The 18,821-nt window shown below is 38.2% G+C and overlaps 1 protein-coding gene across 18 annotated transcripts in view; it reads right to left on the bottom strand.

Moving 5' to 3' along the window:
* LOC125310846 (protein unc-80 homolog) overlaps positions 1 to 18,821 on the bottom strand; it is a 285,921-nt gene that overhangs the window by 256,218 nt on the left and 10,882 nt on the right. For all 18 annotated transcript variants that reach the window (XM_048268581.1, XM_048268576.1, XM_048268580.1 and 15 more), the window contains exons 3-7: positions 12,621 to 12,777; positions 10,377 to 10,639; positions 5,475 to 5,598; positions 4,796 to 4,860; positions 22 to 143 (exon numbers count right to left, since the gene is read on the bottom strand). In XM_048268581.1, the coding sequence (XP_048124538.1) occupies positions 22 to 143; positions 4,796 to 4,860; positions 5,475 to 5,598; positions 10,377 to 10,639; positions 12,621 to 12,777 (731 nt within the window). The remainder of the gene's footprint in view (positions 1 to 21; positions 144 to 4,795; positions 4,861 to 5,474; positions 5,599 to 10,376; positions 10,640 to 12,620; positions 12,778 to 18,821) is intronic.

The raw sequence follows: 18,821 nt of genomic DNA, 5'->3' as shown, positions 1-18,821 counted from the left end.
ATTTAAATTTAAATCACTCACCTCTTCTGTGAAGGCTGTTGTGAGAGGCCGCTACTCTCCACAGAATTACCACGACGGCAACTCTGTCCTCCAGCAGAGGGAGAGGTACTTGATTGGCTTGTCTCACAGACCACCTGAACACCCTTGAAGGTAAAGAAGTACGGTGATATACTAAATTGTGTGCGCAATTAAGTAAAATTAGAGCAAAAGTTTGTAAAACAAGTGCACATTCTTTCACACAAACTCGCGTCACAGACCTACATCACCGGCCATTTGGAGGTGCAAACAATCAGATTTTTGGTTATTAAACCATCAGTTAACTTCAAAACAGGCATTTTACTTTGGATAGACAATAGCAATACATCATAGGAGTGATTAACGTCAAAAAATGTAGACTGGAGTAACTCAACCTTTGACACCTCCGAAGACGTCAAATAGCCCGTTATCGTTACCAAATTGATAGCCAAGGAGCCAGAAGTCAACATGCATGTATGGCTATAAAAACTGTGCCTTCATTTTACAACTAAACACGAGAAAATACTTTTATAACCCTTGAGCCAGCTCCTTACTATGTAATCTCAATGGCAATGCAGCGTTTGTTTGCACCTCCAAAAGCATGGCGTACCTGGTTACCTCCCAAAAACGCCCTTAAATGCCCACAAATACCCGTATGTTTGTGTGAAAGAATACAAAAATATCTTGCAATGACACCTCAAGGGCTCCATTGTCATGTCTGCCATTTACATCATGCATACATACTTTTGGACCAACATTCTAATCTGTTCCCTGTTAAATTTTAAATATTATATTGTTTTTGTATTTGTATGTCGCTTTGGACAAAAGTGTCTGCCAAATCCCATAACCATAAACATAACCATGTGTGTGTCTGACAAGTACAGAGAAAGAGAAAGAGAGAGATAAGTGTAGACTAACAAAGAATTACATCAAGGATAGCCAATGGATAAATGATCTATGAATCACCTGAAGAGCATTCATCAGGACCTGCCACCTCTCTCACTTGGGAATGCCCCAAACGGTCTGCTTTTCCTGACATCTTTTGAACACTCTTCTTCTGATATAAACTACATGTTTCCTTCTCTCTCTAGTTTTGGTTGTTGATTTTTTCTGAAAATTACTCCACTGGTGTTATTTCACAATAGGCTATTTTATGTCATGTTAACAAAAAAAGTCCATCTTCCATATAGCCTAGAATGTGAGCCAAAATTTTTCACACTTTTGCTTTTTGTATCATTGCACAGAGATCAGATTAGATTGACTGAATCAAAATAATAATTTAGCACAAATTTGGCTATATTCCCACACATCAGCTCTCATTATCATTTTGATCACAGGCAAATAATTTTGTATGGAGAATATTACAAGCTGGTTTATTGGCAAAGGGAGGCGTAAGAAGGTATTAAAAGCAGGGGTGCCAATATTTGTGAGCGACGTGTTTTTGTTAAAAACGCTTCCTTCTTAATGAGATTTTCCTTTTTCTTAAAACATAAATTTGCTTCCCTTCAAGGTTGGATTTTCCCTCATTGTTTTCATTGTGAGTTTACATTAAATGATAAATAAAGTAAATATAAATTATAAATATTTTTTTATACCTGTTTTTAGTCAACTTTAGCAGAGGTGCCAATAATTCTGGAGGGTACTGTATGTAAATCCTACTGACCATGTCAATTAGCAACCTAAAATATGTCACCATTGTATTATTGCATGTGTACAATGGTAGTCCGCTGATAGTTTGTGCCATTGGCATAAATGTATGTGATTTTACAGTATATTTCTGCGGAAAAATCAATATTCGTGAGTTTACACCACACCCACAGGGTATTTTATTTTTTGTCTCCTGGAGTCCACTCAATGGTGATTGGCTAATTTTTGTAAGATGGAAGCGTGTGGGCATAAAGCAGTGTCCGATATTGCTCTTTATCACCCGTACTCTTTTCTGATTGGCTGGCGGGGTGGCTTTTATTTCTGAATAACAGGACACCTATGAAGTAGATCTGGTAAAAAAAAAAAGTTTAATCGCCGTTCCATATCAATGCTTATGAATGGTAACTATAACAACGATAGTAGGACGACATTTGAGCCTGGAGGCAGGCTTCGCAACAATGGAATCAAGTCTAAACAAGCTAACTGTCCATGCTATCGCTGTTATAGGGCCAACAAAAGTTGTACAACAAGTTGAACTAGTGAGCTAGCCTGGCGAGCCAGACCCACATTAAAATGTAGGGTCTGGGCACTCACCGTTCGCAGTGCTCAGTCCGAGGGGCGGGATAATCAGTTGTCTTTCAAATTCCCCTCTGCATAATAGGACGCAATAGGATATTTGTTTTCAAGTAGCAGGGAATTCAAGCCAAACCGTTGCAACTCTGCCATCAATCATTATGTTAAGCCCACCAAACGACTCTATACACGATTTCAATGTCCTGATTAAGTTTCGATTTCTGGAGCTCACAAGCCAACGGAGAGTTGCTAGACTAGCCCTGGCAGCAAATGTAATTTGCTGCCGCCTGGGGCGCGTCTAGATTTCTAGGCTACTAGTGAGCTTCTTTTTAAATGGAACTGCGTGTTTCCTTTGCTTTACAGTGGCAACGGGGTGATAAGCGGGATAACGGCCTTCGAGGTGTGTCCAGTTATACGGAATTAATGGACTTAATTCCGTATAACAGGACACCTCGGCGGCCGTTATCCCTTACTTGAAATAGGGGAAGTTCTCGTAAAATTAGTGAATTATTAAATTAGCATCATTAGGATACTATATTGTTCTCTGAGGCCTAAAGTTATCACAAAGCTCAGCTCAGACCAAACAGTATTGTTAGGGAGTTTTGAGACATGGCAGTTGGTTTGGCTACATTGCAGTACTAGAAGTCAATTCACTTTGGGGAAGTTGAAATAGGCTATTTGATAGCCTACTTGTTATTTTGCTGTGACTGTTGGACTAAATTTTGACCAGGTGCACTTTGGCGCAGTGGTAGCGTGGGGGCTAAGGAACTGGCCTATCGTGCAATAGCCTGAAAAGTTGTGGGTTCAATTCCTGGCTACCACTGTTGTGCCCTTCAGGAAGGCACTTACAGTGGGCGTCGCTTTCAAATGGCCACTTCAGTCGCGCATTATGCGGCGTGAAGCTGCGTTAAACTTTAGTACCACTTTCAGCCACTGTGCGTCGCTCTGCCACTGTATATCGCTCTGTCAGTAGCCTGACTGCCGCCCCTTCTGAAAAAGCAGGTAGCTACCGTTAAACATAATTGTTGCCGAGAGGAATCCCACGAATTCAATAACAAAATAAATCATGCATTATTAAACATTACCTCGATTTAGGCTACTTGGGTATGGCTTAAGGCTTGACTACACGGTGGTAACGAACATCAAAATCTGCTTTTGATAGCCTACTGGTGCGCTCCACAAAACGAAAAATTATCTTAATTTGCTGTCTACGTTATTGACAGTTCTGAGTTCCTCCGGGGAGAATAGGCTATGTGCACTAGCGTAGTGACCAACTTCAGTAGCTTAACTCTTTTATTGATCAAGTAGCATGGTAACGACCTCAGACACTATTTTTATATGGCTTAACACAGTGGAGAAGCAGTTTGTATTCTAGAAAATAAATTATATATCATCCACAACACAAGCACTCAAGATTGTTCGGAATGGGGGCACACACACTGTCTGCGCAGCCATCCAAAGTGTTCTGTTTACTGCCCTCAACTTCCACATGACTTTGAACTCCAATCGGACTGTAGTGAGCATTGTTTTACATCCATCCTCGTCTGCAGATGTCAGTAATGGGCTTTATCGTGCAGAGTCGTGAACTGAATGAAGAAAAGGATATCAAACTAAAACAGGTTAACAGCAGGTGGACTTGAGATCTTTGTGACTCTGAGAAAGTTAGCCGGAACGAAATGGCAGAAGGAGGAGATGGAGAAGAATGTATTCAATCGCCCTGGCCATACCTTGATAAATATATGTCCTTGTGGATGGTTTGACATCTGTAGTTTTGTTTGTTAAGCTATTACTCCAGGCATTATTCTTTACTGGCTGGAAGGTTCTAATAAATAAATGGAATCCCAGCAATCTTTGGTCTTTGATTTAATTCATTATAGTGACTCTGGCATGTATATTGATAACCCAATGGAATTGACTTTGCATGAATTTGGTAATTTAAACATAGTAGTAGTTTCTCAAGTTGATTGCCATGTTAAGTTGGCGCAACTTCACATGCAGTGAGCTACTTTTGCGGTGTTTGTGTAACTTAGCTTGCTACATTTGACTGGGTGGTAGCTTCTGTGTAGTGAAGCTTCATTCATGGCAGAGTAACTGGTAGCTTAGCTCACTACATTTTCTAAGTAGCTTGCCCAACACTGTGAGTTACTGTGGTTAAAGGTGCAGTTAGCGATGAAGTCATGTTTCTTTATATTTATATTTAAACTTATTAGCAGATGCTTTTGTCCAAAACAACACATTACATTTTAACCAAGGACCAAACTAAACACAGCAGCGGGGTAGCTCACCCTTCCCTTCAGTTTTGCCAGAGAAACTCCACACAGGGTTTAGTTTTTGTTTAGGGGACAGGCTGCCCCCACTTTGTTTCCAGTTTTTGGAGCCTGGGCTGCCTACAGAGATCATTTGATACAGTGTACTCACGGAATGGGCAGCTAGCGTATTGTGAGGAGATGATTGCTGAATGTGACCCAAAATGTTATGGGCTTGAAATTACCTACGATCGCTTACTGCACCTTTACCAGTTAGTTAGTAGGAAAGGTACATTGCTGTAAACATCACTTACCATGGTCCCAGGGTTACTGTCACTTTGCGAGGGGCACAGTTTGATCCCAGTAGATGTTCTTTTGGCTTCAGTTGTTTTTACCCACGTAGCAAAATGGAAATGCAAAAGAAAGTCAATCCCTTGACAAACAGTTAAAGTCCTTTCTTGAATAGTTTTACAACCAGAAAAGGGGCGCAGTGTTCCTACCCGAACACAGAACGTTGCTAGGTCGTTAATCGCATATAGAGGGCTGCTCAGACAATGCCAGAAGTGCTGTTTGTCATATTATGAGGTTATGTGCCATCAAAATGATTTTGGATATGTTATGTTGTTAAAAAAACTGTTAAGGGTAAAACTTTGTTCATATGATAGATAGATGATAGATAGATATGATAGATAGGGGAAATTCAAGAGTCAATGTGAATCTGAGGATGAAAATAACGGCCAATAATGGTACTTTTGCCTTTTTTCAAGGTGTCTAGGTGCTGTTAAGTCTAGTTATTAATAACAACATACAACCCAACATAATCACATATTTTGAGGTACACAAACATGATTGCCCTGATCATGAAACTACCCACATGCCCACTTGCAGTATAAAAAGTCTAGTGGTTTCTACAGTGTGCATAATAAGGTAACTATGAATCAGGGAGCTATTGTATTCAATACTTTTTTTAACATTTCATCTCAAACTATTCACCTGTTACAATGCTGCGTGCAGGTTTGATGAAGGCAGAGAAAACTGGTACATCAGGCTGACGGTGCTCCCACATTGGTTGCCAAATGACCAAGCCACTGGCCAATCTAAAGGTTAGATCTGACTCCTGCAGTGGATGCAAAATGGTTAAATACAGGTGAAATGCAGTTAATGGTCACATACAGACAAAACAGGTTACAGGGCAAAGATGTTAGGTCAAATTCTGCATTTTTTAAATCTATGTCTAAACTTTAAACACTTGTTAAACATATTATGCAACAAGATAAACAGTGAATTAAAAATGATGATCAGCTCCTGTCTAGCTGGCCAGGTAGTGTAATCATCATGGGCCATAAATCCAGGGTATTTATCTCTGGAGAGGTGTAGGTGATGAATGAATACTTCACATGCACATAATACATACTGGTACTAGCACTTGCATACAACCATACTGGCATATACATACATACTTGCAAGTATGTATGTGTGTGCGTGCTGTAGCGGTCAGCTATGCCTGCCTACTTATAATGATAATAATATATTAATTAAATAGTAACTGGTGGGTTTTGGCGTAGACTGGTGGCAGTTGAGGGGGTCTGTTTGTGTGTCATTATTTGAATGAAGTCTGTGGCGGGGAGAGTGTGGGCCGATGGCGGATGAGTTGCGGCAAGAGAGAAGTACTGAGAACGGAAAGGATCGTATGGATTCTATTGGGATACTCTGGTGGATTATTCTATGCCCTGGGAGCACTTTTGGACCCGACATCCGTTTCCGAGAATTCTGCAAGACACAGGGAGAAGGAGCTTTCTATGACGAACAGCGCTGGATGCCGGGTTTGATACAAACTTTTTCTGTTGTGACCGGTTTCCCTAAGCCTGTTTGTAGCCTCCAAAAACCCTTTCACCTGCCCTCAATACCTACCGCTGCCCCAATCCCATTTAAATTCCTCGTTACAGAATGGCGACCACGAAGGGACAGTGAGACTCTGCACTAGGCTATGTTACTCTAACTTTGGAAGACTTTGAGACTTTGAACCTCTACTTTTCACTTTGACTCTAACCTCACTGCATCGGTGAGCTTGAACTCTGAAATCTTCTGATTTTTTAAGTGACTTTGTGCTTTGCGTTTTTTCTGAATCAAACAAAAAGGAATTCAATTTTTTTCCATTGGACTATGTGGACTTGAACATGGACTAAAAAAAACACACACACATCCACCCATTGTGAAACAGTGTGCTGAGTTACTGAATTTCTCTGCCATGTTTATTGTTAATCATTAACTAATGAACTGTGTGTTTTGAATGCAATATTGTGGGAATCTCATAAGAGTATAGTTCTTGTACTGCTGCTGTTTTTTCTACCCTCTCCTGCTCTTTTTTTTCAGCAGATACTCTAATCTGTGGCCTTTACTACTGTGCACTATAGGGTGTTCATTCACTGTAGCATTCCCTTAAGTCATCTCAGTGAGGACCATTATTAATGAATCATGTCTGCCCAAGGTGATCAGCTAGATTCCACTCATTCCAAGTCACTTTTGGATCTTAGTCTTCTTGCTCCACCCAATATAGCCACTCCGCAAAATGCGTATTTTCCATATCCTCCCCAGCCCACTACTCTACCTAGTCGTCTGACTAGCCCACCAAATTTACCCAAAGTTTCAGGAATGTCTGATTGTCCTGGTTTCAGTCACGTTACAGTGCATAAGTATGTATGTGTGTGTGTGTGCATAAGAATGTATGTATGTGTGTGTGCATAATGTATCTGTGTGTGCATAAGTATGTATATATGTGTGTGTGTGCATAAATATGTATGTATCCGGAAGGCACTGTACAAAACCAAAGTACCACAAAGTACCACAACTTGTACCACCTGTACCTGTACGAGACCACCATAGAGCGCACAGGCAGGCACAGAGCTAGCGAACCTAGGTCTTAAATCTAACAAGATGCTTTTTACAACAAGCTTTTTGATGGAAAAGTGGTGTTTAATTTCCATAATGTTTGTTTAGTGAACGCATAAAACCACCAGTTTGTAAGCGAAATCAAGAATTAAGATTTTTGAGTTAGTTTATTGTTACTTTATCTGTGCGTGTGTGCCTGTGAATGTGCATCTGCGTGCGTATGCCTGCATGTCTACTGTGTGTGTGTGTATGTGTGTGTGTGTCTATGTGTGTGTGTGCATGAGTGCATGTGAGTGTGTGCGTACCTGTGAGTGTGTAAGGCCGGATTATTCATAAGGGCAAGTGGGCCAGTGCCAACCATTCACAAAAATTGGGGCTAAAAACCATAGCTTTTGGAGAACGGAGATGCAGATCATCCCCCTAATTCATTTGTTTGCGCAACAGCCCATGTTCTGCGTTCACTCCAGCGAGAATGAAATAAATGTTTCAAAAGGCGTCATCACCATAGGCTATTTTGCTACGATATTTACCTCTGTTAGGCTACAACAAGTTGTGATTTATGCTCATTAATCTTTTCATTTAGGCTACAACAGCCTAAATTTGAGTACCCTAGGTGAGACCGATAGTGAGCCTGTATCACTAGGTTATTAATGCATAGGCCTACACTATATTTTGTAAGGAAATGTAAAATACATAGATTGGGCTAATGTCAAAACTGTACGCTCAAATTCAAAATAAATGTTTGAAGCCTACCCCAATAAAGCGTTATTGCAAAGGTAATTGTATTGCATAGGCTATACCAGCTTAACTAGTGTCAATTGAAAGACCTTTTTCCATTTTTTGGATTAGACTAGCCAGTCTCTATGCTGTGTTTATGAACAGCAAGAATCCGTTTCATTCGTTGTTTTAAATAACGTTGTTTGTTGCTTCTACCCACATTATACACTTGTATCACTCTATAAATTGTTTCACTCAACAGATCAGATTACGAATTGTAACACAGCTTTTATTTCCCATCCTTGACTATGCAAACATTGTGTATATGAATACAACAGAATCACATCTGAAATCTTTAAATGTTGTCTTCAACAGCCTCTGTCGATTTGTGTTTAGATGTCCATACCTTACCCACCATTGTCACATGTATCAGCAACTGAATCTCTTATCACCTAAGGCCAGACGGCAACTACACTGGCTTCAGTTTATCTATAAATGCTTTTTCTTTAATTATCCATCTTATTTACAAAATTATTTTAATCCATATCGGTCTACTTATGGGCTTAGACATCTTTTCTACATCATTTGTTTTTTTCTGTTCCAAGTATATCTAAAGAAATAGGGAGGAGTGCCTTCAAATTTAAAGCTCCTTCTGACTGGAATAGTCTACTCAGCTCATTGAGATCTACTTCATCTTTTCCCCTTTTTAAGTCATCCCTATTAACCTTTTTGCAATCATGTGACCAATGCACATGCTTTCCTGGTGGTTGACTTATTAAAACAAAAAAAAAACAAAAATCTATCTATAGGCCTATGTTTGTGTACTTGTATTTATTAGATGTGCATATCCTTGCTTATTTATCTTACTTCTACTTATTTTATTTACTTTAACTCATTTTCAATTGTGGTTTTCTCCTGTGTCCTTTATTTGTATTTTATTTTTTATGCATTACAAATTTAATTTCTGTTTTTTACCAACATAAATCTATTAGGTTAGAGAGGTTGGACTGCTTTGTAGCTTGTAGTGATGAAGAGCTTTGGTGTGGATGTATGCGTGTGTGTAATATATGTGTTTGGTGTTTTTTGGACCCCCTAGGAAACGAGATGCCTCATCTCAAGGGGTTATCCCTTAATAAAGAAATTGAAATTATCTCCAGTGGTTCAACAGTTTCACCTGCACAGATGCGCACACACATTGAATGAACACTCACACCACAACCCACTAATGTTATGCCTCTTTATTAGATAACACTAAATTAATTAATATTTCCTAATCTGGAAAATGTTTAGTTTTTTTTTTTTTGGTTCCATGATACCATTCAATTGTGCCACATATGATCCGCAGACCAGCAATCTCCTCGTCGAGGAGGCCCTAACCCTGCAGATCATAGACAGATAAAGCAGGCTCTGGGCCATGGGTCTGTCTACACATAAAATGACAAGGTCTTGGTAAGGTTCAGGGATAGGGGTAGCCTGGCTAGCGCCACCACTTCTCAATGAGACGTGGTCTGGGAACCAAACGTTCAGTCTATCAAATGCGTCTGTGCATAGCTCATCATCGTCTTGCTCTTCCCCCTGTTCTGTGATTGGTTCCCTATCTCAGGCGAAAATTTGCTCCATGGTCTCCAGGCTGCCTTAGCAGCGTGAATCAAATCGCGCGCAAGGCAGCATGGGAACACCCAGGCTAGGATGGGGGTGCGGCCCCATGCCCATTAAATGAGAAATCCCCTTGATTACGTCTGATATTATGTATTATGTCCGATATTTTTGACAGGAGGGCAGCATGGGTAACGGGGTGGGGTATAGTGCCCAGGGGCACCACATTGTCTTAATACCTGTGTGTCTGTGTGTGTGTGTGTGTGTGTGTGTGTGTGGTGTGCGTTTATGTGCGTGTGTGTGTTTGTGTGTACATGTGTGCCTGCATAGTGTACAGTCACTAAATGTACATATATTAATTTATTGTATGGTTTATGCATTCAGATGGTGTCTTAATGATCCTACATTTCAAATTCCATGCCGTTTTGAACCTGTCAGCCAAAGATACCCGTGATTACAATGCCTCATTTTTGCTTTTTCATTTTTAACTAGATGGGTATAGAATGGGTTCACATGGCCCACAGAGTTCACAGTTCTCACCAGGTGAGTAAAAGTTATAATGGTGGTCATTTCAGATGTTTTTTCCAACACTTCATAAAACTCTCATAGTTTGAGAACTTTAAACGTTCACAACACAGTATATAACTTTAAACGTTCACATACACAGTATATAAATTCCTTCCATATCCTTACCTTTATTCGGTTGATGAGAGGAGCAAACAGAAATATGAACAACTCAACAGTGGCCATGCTGCGCTGGTACAATTTGAAACGGACATTCTCATCCTCCTCTGTAGAGGCATTGGGGAATGCGGCACTCTGGTTTGCCAGGAGAGCATGACTGCTGCCAACTCCCTGCCCATACCCTGGAGGGCACTCTTGAGGAGCCTCCAATAGCATCCAGTGTAATGTGTGTAAGAGCTTTGTCTCTGCCACACCTAACTTATCCTGGTGCCCTGCAGACATATCCATGTACACACATAAACAATCATACACAAATCATTTACAGTCACATATTTCATATTGACAATATGCATAGATCTTGTTTCAAGCAATAAAAGATTATTTACAGATTAATTTTTAAAATGCCCTTACATGTAGGACCGTATGGATTTAAAGTTTCACCATGTAATGCTAGCACGTTCATAGACCAATGTCTCAGGCAATGGCTTTGTTTTGCTTTGTTTTGGCCTTGTGTATTTTTGTTGGACTTGGAGAAGTTATTGGCTCTGCTCTTTGTGCACTGCTTACAGTTTTTCTCAGTCGCTTTTGTGTTTTTCTCAGATCAGAATGAAAATTCTCATAACTATTAGTTCAACCTCCACAACATTTAGTCATTTGTGCACATCATAGTAGCAATTTCTCCTTCCTCTGAACAAATTGCATATGGTTTTGAACATGTATCAGTTGCTTTGTCATGTCAGTCAAAATGAACTATACTTATGGATGCTGAATAGTCGTTCCCAATAAAACTAATAGTCTTCATTTCATTGCTTGTAGTCATTATACAAAATTGGTGAACTAGTTATTCTGTCACAATGCTGTAGAATTGCAAAGAGCATATACAGTAAAACTGTGAAACGTACATATTCAGTGTCTTGTACTCACTTACTCCCCTAACTACAGCAATTTGTAACTTTACTGTAGTTTTCAAATGGCTGTACAAGTACTGTATAGCGCTGTCTTGACCATTTTCAGGTAGTGTCATCGAGTTCTGACCTTTTTTTGCATGGAAAAAGAGCATAGACTGTCGTAATGAAAACATGACAAAGCCATTTGACTATCTTGTTCATAAACGATGGTATCAAGACTTCTCATTTTGATGACACTGGCAGTTTCATTGACATAAATACTTGCTTTTGAGGAATGGACTATCCATTTTGAGCAAGTGACGTGCTTTTGCAGGTTATCCACTAGGTTTTGCAGATTGCACTAATTGTTTAGAGAAATGCACTAACTGCTGTGCAAATGTTAATAGTGATGTGAGAAAAGCACCAAAGCGACTGAGAAAAACTGTAAATACTAAACAATACATACTTTAACAGTTAAAAGGTAACTCCGGCCATTTTTAACATAGAGCCTTGTTGTTCAAGGTCTGTGGATGTGTGGATTTGTCCATTTCAGCACAATATTTGCTCAAACAGAGTTTAAGGATCTTTGTCAAACTTGCACAGTTTATCACTACAAAGGATACATGGACTGATTTCTTACTCAAGGTTGTCTGGTAAAAGGCAAGATGGCCTATATGTAACACAGTGTTTGCATTATATCTTCTAAATGACTTGACGGAGTTTCACCAAATATGGCAAAGTTAATCACTACTACTGCTAGATGAACTGGTTTGTAGGGTTGGGTACCGAGCACACTACCTTTAAGGGTATAAAATTAGGTTGGTACAACTGAGTTTTAATGCTAAATGAATCTACCACATTTTAATACCAGAAAGGGCACCTGGTTGCGAGAGTAAAGAGAAAGAACATGAATGTTCATATGAACATACAGTACATGTCACAAATAGAAAAATAGATAGATAGATAGATAGATAGATAGATAGATAGATAAAAATAAACTATAATATATATATATATATAGATAGATAGATAGATAGATAGATCATTATTAATCCAGAAGGACATTTTGGAGGGAAATTTGTTTTGTCTTTTGCTACACTTTTTTGCAACATGTTCACGCCCATCAACACAGTGGTGAACCTATAGCAGTCTAAAAGAATATCGCATGCCTGCTCTATAATTTTTACCAACCATTAGTCGAGAAACGATGTTACAGTGTAACATTAACAAATGTCAGCCCAGGACCAAGGACCACCGTCATTCCTTTTATCGTTCATGAATTTATTCCATGATCTGTTACTCTAGATAGATTCAGTAGTTTATGCTTTCAACAGAATATTCCAAAGTGCGTATATGTTGCTATTACCCAATTTGTTTCTGTTGGACAACAATATGGCAGTGCAGTGAAGAACATGAGGCAGTGCTGCTTGGAGCAGCTCATGACGAGGAATGCTCTGGATAGCCTCAGTCAATGCAGGGGAAAGGCCATGGAGCTTATTCTCCACCAACACACGTTCAAATGACTGTAGAGATATAAGCAAAACATTTAAAAGGCATCAATGAGCAGGGATTACATTGACCAGTGGCAAGCGGCAGATCTCCTAGGGTTAGGTTATTGTTCGCTATGATTCGGCAACAGAACAGTTTGAGCGGCAGCGTCTAACAATTTGAGTGTTGAACTTGGTTTAGGGCCTGTGTCCACCAATCACGTTTTTTGCGCCGATGGTGGCTATTTTCTATATAAATCCTATGAAGTTCACATTCACATCACTCAGAGCCCTTGGTGGAAAAACCCTCGGTGCTGACCATTTTTTCTGCAGTGCTCAGAGCGCTGAAAGTTGAAACATGTTCAACTTTTAGAACAGCGCTGGGCTCATCAATGTCACTTCGCTCACGACGACGGCAGTCTAGCAACAATAAACACTTGACCGAAGCGCTCTGAAAATGAGGCTGAGGGCGCCATCAGTGCACAAAACTTGATTGGTGGACACAGGCCCTTAACTTTCAAAACGTGACGCAAATGTAGACCGCTCATGTAACTTAGGAACGACATATAAATTATTTTGAATTATTATGGTCTGTGTGTTGCGTTAGGCCCTGTGTCCACCAAACACGTCTTTTGTGCTGACAGCGCCCTCAATTGCAACTAGGCCTATTACATCTAGTTCTTGCACGTTTTAACCATCAATAGTAGGGGTGTGAATCTCTCATGTAAAAGACGATACGATTCGCATCTGGATACATGGGCACAATTCGATACAAGAAAAGATACATGTTTATAAAAAACGATTCAGTACGATTCGATGCGATTCGATGCAGTTCAAGAATGGAAAGCATTCTGAAAGATTTTTTATAATTTGCTCAAGGTGCACATTCATTTTATATTATCAATTATCATGGTTGTCAATTAGGCAACAAAATGTGTGAATATGATTATCTAAACTGAGGTTTGTTTCATATACTGTATTGAAATGAAAAAAAATAGTCTACATTTCAGTCAAACACAGCAGCCAAATACAACATAAAAATACATTTTTATAGACTTTACAGATTTTATATCTGATTGTTTTCATGGAGCTGTAGCCTTGTTGAGGTAAGACAATACCGAAATAAAATAAAACAGTGCTTAAGACACTCTTGGCCTTTTCTCATATAGGCCTAGCCTACTCTACAAGAATAAAATAGGCCTACAAATCAATTAACTCTCAGGGCTTATTTTGTTCCAACAGTAGACCTAATGCAGAAACCTAAAATGCCTAGCCTGGCGGGCCATCCTATATCATTGAAATGTATACAGGCTGAGCAAATTAATTTGCGCGCTAGGGTGCGATCTAGATTTCTAGGCTATAAAATGCCACAAGTCTGAATGAATATGAACAAAATCATTGGCTAATAATTTATGCATCGTTTTAGCAGCAAGGGCCAAATTATTATTTAACATTAAGGAAATCCCTTCATCAAAGGTAAGGCTACTCTACAGACTATAGTTGCTGTTTAGGAATGCTGTAAATTCTTAATTTCGCGCTGGGGCTTCACGTATCGATGTAGCCGTATCTTACACGTTAAAAACAGATACCGATACGTATTGGTTAATCTTTACACCCCTAATCAATAGCCGCTTTTTTTTAGAGCGTCTTACCTAGGCTAAGAAGAGACATCAGAGAAAAAGAAGAGATATCAGGATCCAATCAAGGTCCCAAAAGTCTGAAGGAAGAGCACAGAATCCAAGTTTCTTGAAGTCCAGTTTGATGTTTCCACAGTCAGTGATGGTGTGCCATGTCATCTGGTGGTGTTGGTCCACTGTGTTTAATCAAGTTGTGATAATGTAACTTTGTGGTCCAGGAGAAGCAGACAGGTTTTGGGGTAAAATAGATTTATTGAATCAGCGGATATACTCTGAAAACACCCGTGAAAAGTAACCTATATTAATTACAAAAAACAATGACTCATAGACTGGACAAAATACAAAGAAATGCAGAGTCACACATTTGACTATAAATAACCGCACAATCTTCCTAAACACTCACAGCAGTGTCAGGTACGCACAACATGTGCAATCCAGAGGACTCACCTTCTCCCTCCACAGGGATTGAAAGTGACCAGGTGACCTCTATGGCGTTAGATAGCTGCCTTAATTATGCGAGCGCATAAAGAATGAAAACGAGTGTAGATATAGGAATCGAGAGCGTAAATACATAAACATGAGCAGTGGACAATAATCTCGTCGTGAATAAACCTGTTATCACAAACACAAAAATTACAACTAGAAAAGCATTTCCTGAAGGAAATACAGTGCATGAAAAGGTACAAATATGGAGTTTATGGTTAAATTATTTGCTTGGTAGATAAGGTTTAATATAGTTGGAATGACTGAACAGTTAAATAGGTTGATAATTTAAATGGTTAAATTATTTAGGTAGATAGTTGACGATAACTAACAGTTAACAAAATGGCTCCAATGTTTGCTAGCAGTTATGCTAACTATGTTAACAAAGATAATAATGCTTACCAAGTTACTATGCTAATAAGCATGATAACAATGTTAAAATGCTAACTATGCTAACCATGTGACTTAGATAACCTAGCTAATGATTTTTAGTAGTTATGCTAATTAGCATGCTAACATGCTAAGTATGTTAACCATGTTACTTAGCTAACCTAGCTAATCATTTTTAGCAGTAATGTTAACTATGCTAACAAGCATGCTAACTGTGCTAACCATGTTACTTAGCTAACCTAGCTAATCATTTTTAGCAGTTATGCTAACTATGCTAACCATGTCACTTAGCTATGGTTGATTACGATAACTGACAGTTGGAATGTTTTCTAGTAGTTATGCTAACTATATTAACAAAGATAATAATGCTAACCAAGTTACTTAACTTAGTTAATTTAGCTAATGTTTTCTAGCAGTTTTTTTTAAATGTTAATAATGTTAATGCTGTTAACTATGTTAACAATGCTAACTATGTAACTTAGCTAATTTAGCTAATAATTTATAATAGTTATGCTAAAATATTAAGAATGCTAACATGCTAACCATGTGACTTAGCTATTTATTTTTAGCAGTTATATTAACAATGCCAACTATGCTAACCATGTGACTTAGCTATTCATTTTTAGCAGTTATACTAACAATGCTAACCATATTACTTAGCTAACTTAGCTAATGTTTTCTAATAGTCAAAACTATAATGATAACTATGCTAACAATGCTAACTAGCATGCTAACAATGTTAACTATGCTAACCATGTGACTTAGCTAACCTAGCTAATCATATTTAGCAGTTATGCTAACTATGCTAACTAGCATGCTAACAATGTTAACATGCTAACCATGTGACTTAGCTAACCTAGCTAATTATTTTTAGCAGTTATGCTAACTATGCTAACTAACATGCTAACTATGCTAACCTTGTTACTTGGTTAACTTAGCTAATCATTTTTAACAGTTTAACATGCTAACTAGCTACAGTGGGTAGGAGTCATAGTTGATGACAAGTAACAGTTACAATGGCTGAACAGTTGAAAAGTTCAGTAGTTTAAAGGGTTAAATTGTTTAACAGTGAAATATTGTAGTGAGGACAGTTTTTGGCAGAGGAAGCAGTTGAACAGGATGTGTAGTCTTAATAAGGCCAGTTTGTATGCTTAAAGCCTGAGACTGGCAGTTGATCCAGGTGACCTGAACACCTGCCATAGGATTCTAATTGCTTAACTTGACATTATTATGATGTCACAATCAGCAATGTTAAGTCTATGGGGATTTTTAAAAAGTTTTTCTTTAATAGTTTAAAAAGTATAAAAGTTTCAAAGTTGAAAAGACATAGCAGCTTGGTCCGTTTGAATACCTACGTTACAAAGTTTGAATGAAGTTTCTAAGTTAAACTGTTCAAGATTGCGTACGGAAAAAGTGGTAAGCGGAATAATAAGAAGAAGAAGAAGTTGTTGTTGCTGCCTAGGAAGAACAGTACAGTGTATTTTCATGCACTGTAACTAGAAATGCAATTCCAAGGAATTACCAGTGCATGAAAATGCTTAAGTTGTGATGTAAAATATAATGTATAGTTAAAACATAATACAGAGATGGTTACTACGGTGATGCTAGGATAGACATGGTGGTTGCATAGCTTAATAAAAGTTGATAGTTTAAAAGTAGACTGCTTAAAAGCTGAATGTAGATAGTTTAAAAGTTGTTGATAGACAGCTAGTTTAATAGATAGTTTAATGATAGTTTAAAAGTAGACTGTTTAAAAGTTGAAGGTAAATTGTTTAAAAGTTGTTGACAGACTGGAAGTTTAATGAATGTTGATATTCAAATAGTTTAATGGCTGTGTATAGGTAGATATTTGACGATAACTAAAAGTTGGAATGGCTCTAATGTTTGCTAGCAGTTATGCTAAGATTTTTAACTATGCTAACCATGCTATTTGCTAATGTTTTATAGCAGTGCTAGCAATGCTAACCTGCTAACCATGTTACTTAGCTAATGTTTTCTAGCAGTTTAATGAATGTTGATATTCAAATAGTTTAATGGCTGTGTATAGGTAGATACTTGACGATAACTGAAAGTTGGAATGGCTCTAATGTTTGCTAGCAGTTATGCTAAGATTTTTAATTCTGCTAACCATGCTACTTAGCTAATGTTTTATAGCAGTACTAGCAATGCTAACATGCTAACCATGCTACTTAGCTAACGTTTTCTAGCAGTTTTGCTAAACATGCTAACTATGCTAACCATGTTACTTAGCTAACTTAACTAACGTTTTCTAGCAGTTTTGCGAAACATGCTTACTATGCTAGCAATGTTAACATGCTAACTATGTTAACCATGTAACTTAGCTAACCTAGCTTATAATTTTTAGTAGTTATGCTAACTATGCTAACTAGCATGCTAACAATGTTAACATGCTAACTATGTTAACCATGTGACTTAGCTAACCAAGCTAATCATTTTTAGTAGTTATGCTAACTAGCATGCTAACAATGCTAACATGTTAACCATGTGACTTAGCTAACCTAGCTAATCATTTTTAGTAGTTATGCTAACTAACATGCTAACAATGCTAACATGCTAACCATGTGACTTAGCTAACCTAGCTAATCATTTTTAGTTGTTATGCTAACTAGCATGCTAACAATGCTAACATGCTAACTATGCTAACCATGTGGCTTAGCTAACCTAGCTAATCATTTTTAGCAGTTTTGCTAACAATGCTAACATGCTAACTTTGCTAACCATGCTAACTAGCTACAGTGGGTAGGAGTCATAGTTAATGACAAGTGTTGACATAGTTGATGACAAGTTAAAAGTTGTTGATAGACAGCTAGTGAATGTATAGTTTAAAAGTAGAAAAGTTGAATGTAGATAGTTTAAAAGTTGTTGATAGACAGCTTGTTTAATAGGTAGATAGTTTAAAAGTAGACCGTTTAAAAGTTTAATGTAAAAAGTTCAGTAGTTTAATGGGTTACATTGTTTAACAGTGAATTATTGTAGTGAGGACTTTTATTTTGAAACAGTTTTGGGCAGAGGAAACAGTTGAATAGGATGTGTAGTCTTAATTGACCCAGATTGTATGCTTAAAGCCTGAGGCTGCAGGTGGCCTGAACACCTGCCATAGGATTCTAATTGCTTAATGGCCGTATTATGATGTCACAATCGGCAATGTTAAGTCTATGGGGATTTTTAAAAAGTTTTTCTTTAATAGTTTAAATAAGTATAAAAGTTTCAAAGTTGAAAAGACATAGCAGCTTGGTCCGTTTGAAGACCTACGTTACAAAGTTTGAACGAAGTTTCTAAGTTAAACTGTTCAAGAGAAATTGCGTACGGAAAAAGTGGTAAGCGGAATAATAATAAGAAGTTGTTGTTGTTGCCTTGGAAGAACAGTACAGTGCATTTTCATGCACTGTAATAAGAAGTAGTTGTTGTTGCCTAGGAAGAACAGTACAGTGCATTTTCATGCACTGTAATAAGAAGAAGTTGTTGTTGTTGCTTAGGAAGAACAGTACAGTGCATTTCCATGCACTGTAATACTTGGAAGAACAGTACAGTGCATTTTCATGCACTGTA

Source organism: Alosa alosa, chromosome 17, assembly GCF_017589495.1.
Source record: "Alosa alosa isolate M-15738 ecotype Scorff River chromosome 17, AALO_Geno_1.1, whole genome shotgun sequence".
Taxonomy (NCBI): domain Eukaryota; kingdom Metazoa; phylum Chordata; class Actinopteri; order Clupeiformes; family Clupeidae; genus Alosa; species Alosa alosa.
The sequence above is the reverse complement of the archived record's forward strand: the minus strand, read 5'-3'. Positions and strand labels throughout refer to the sequence as shown.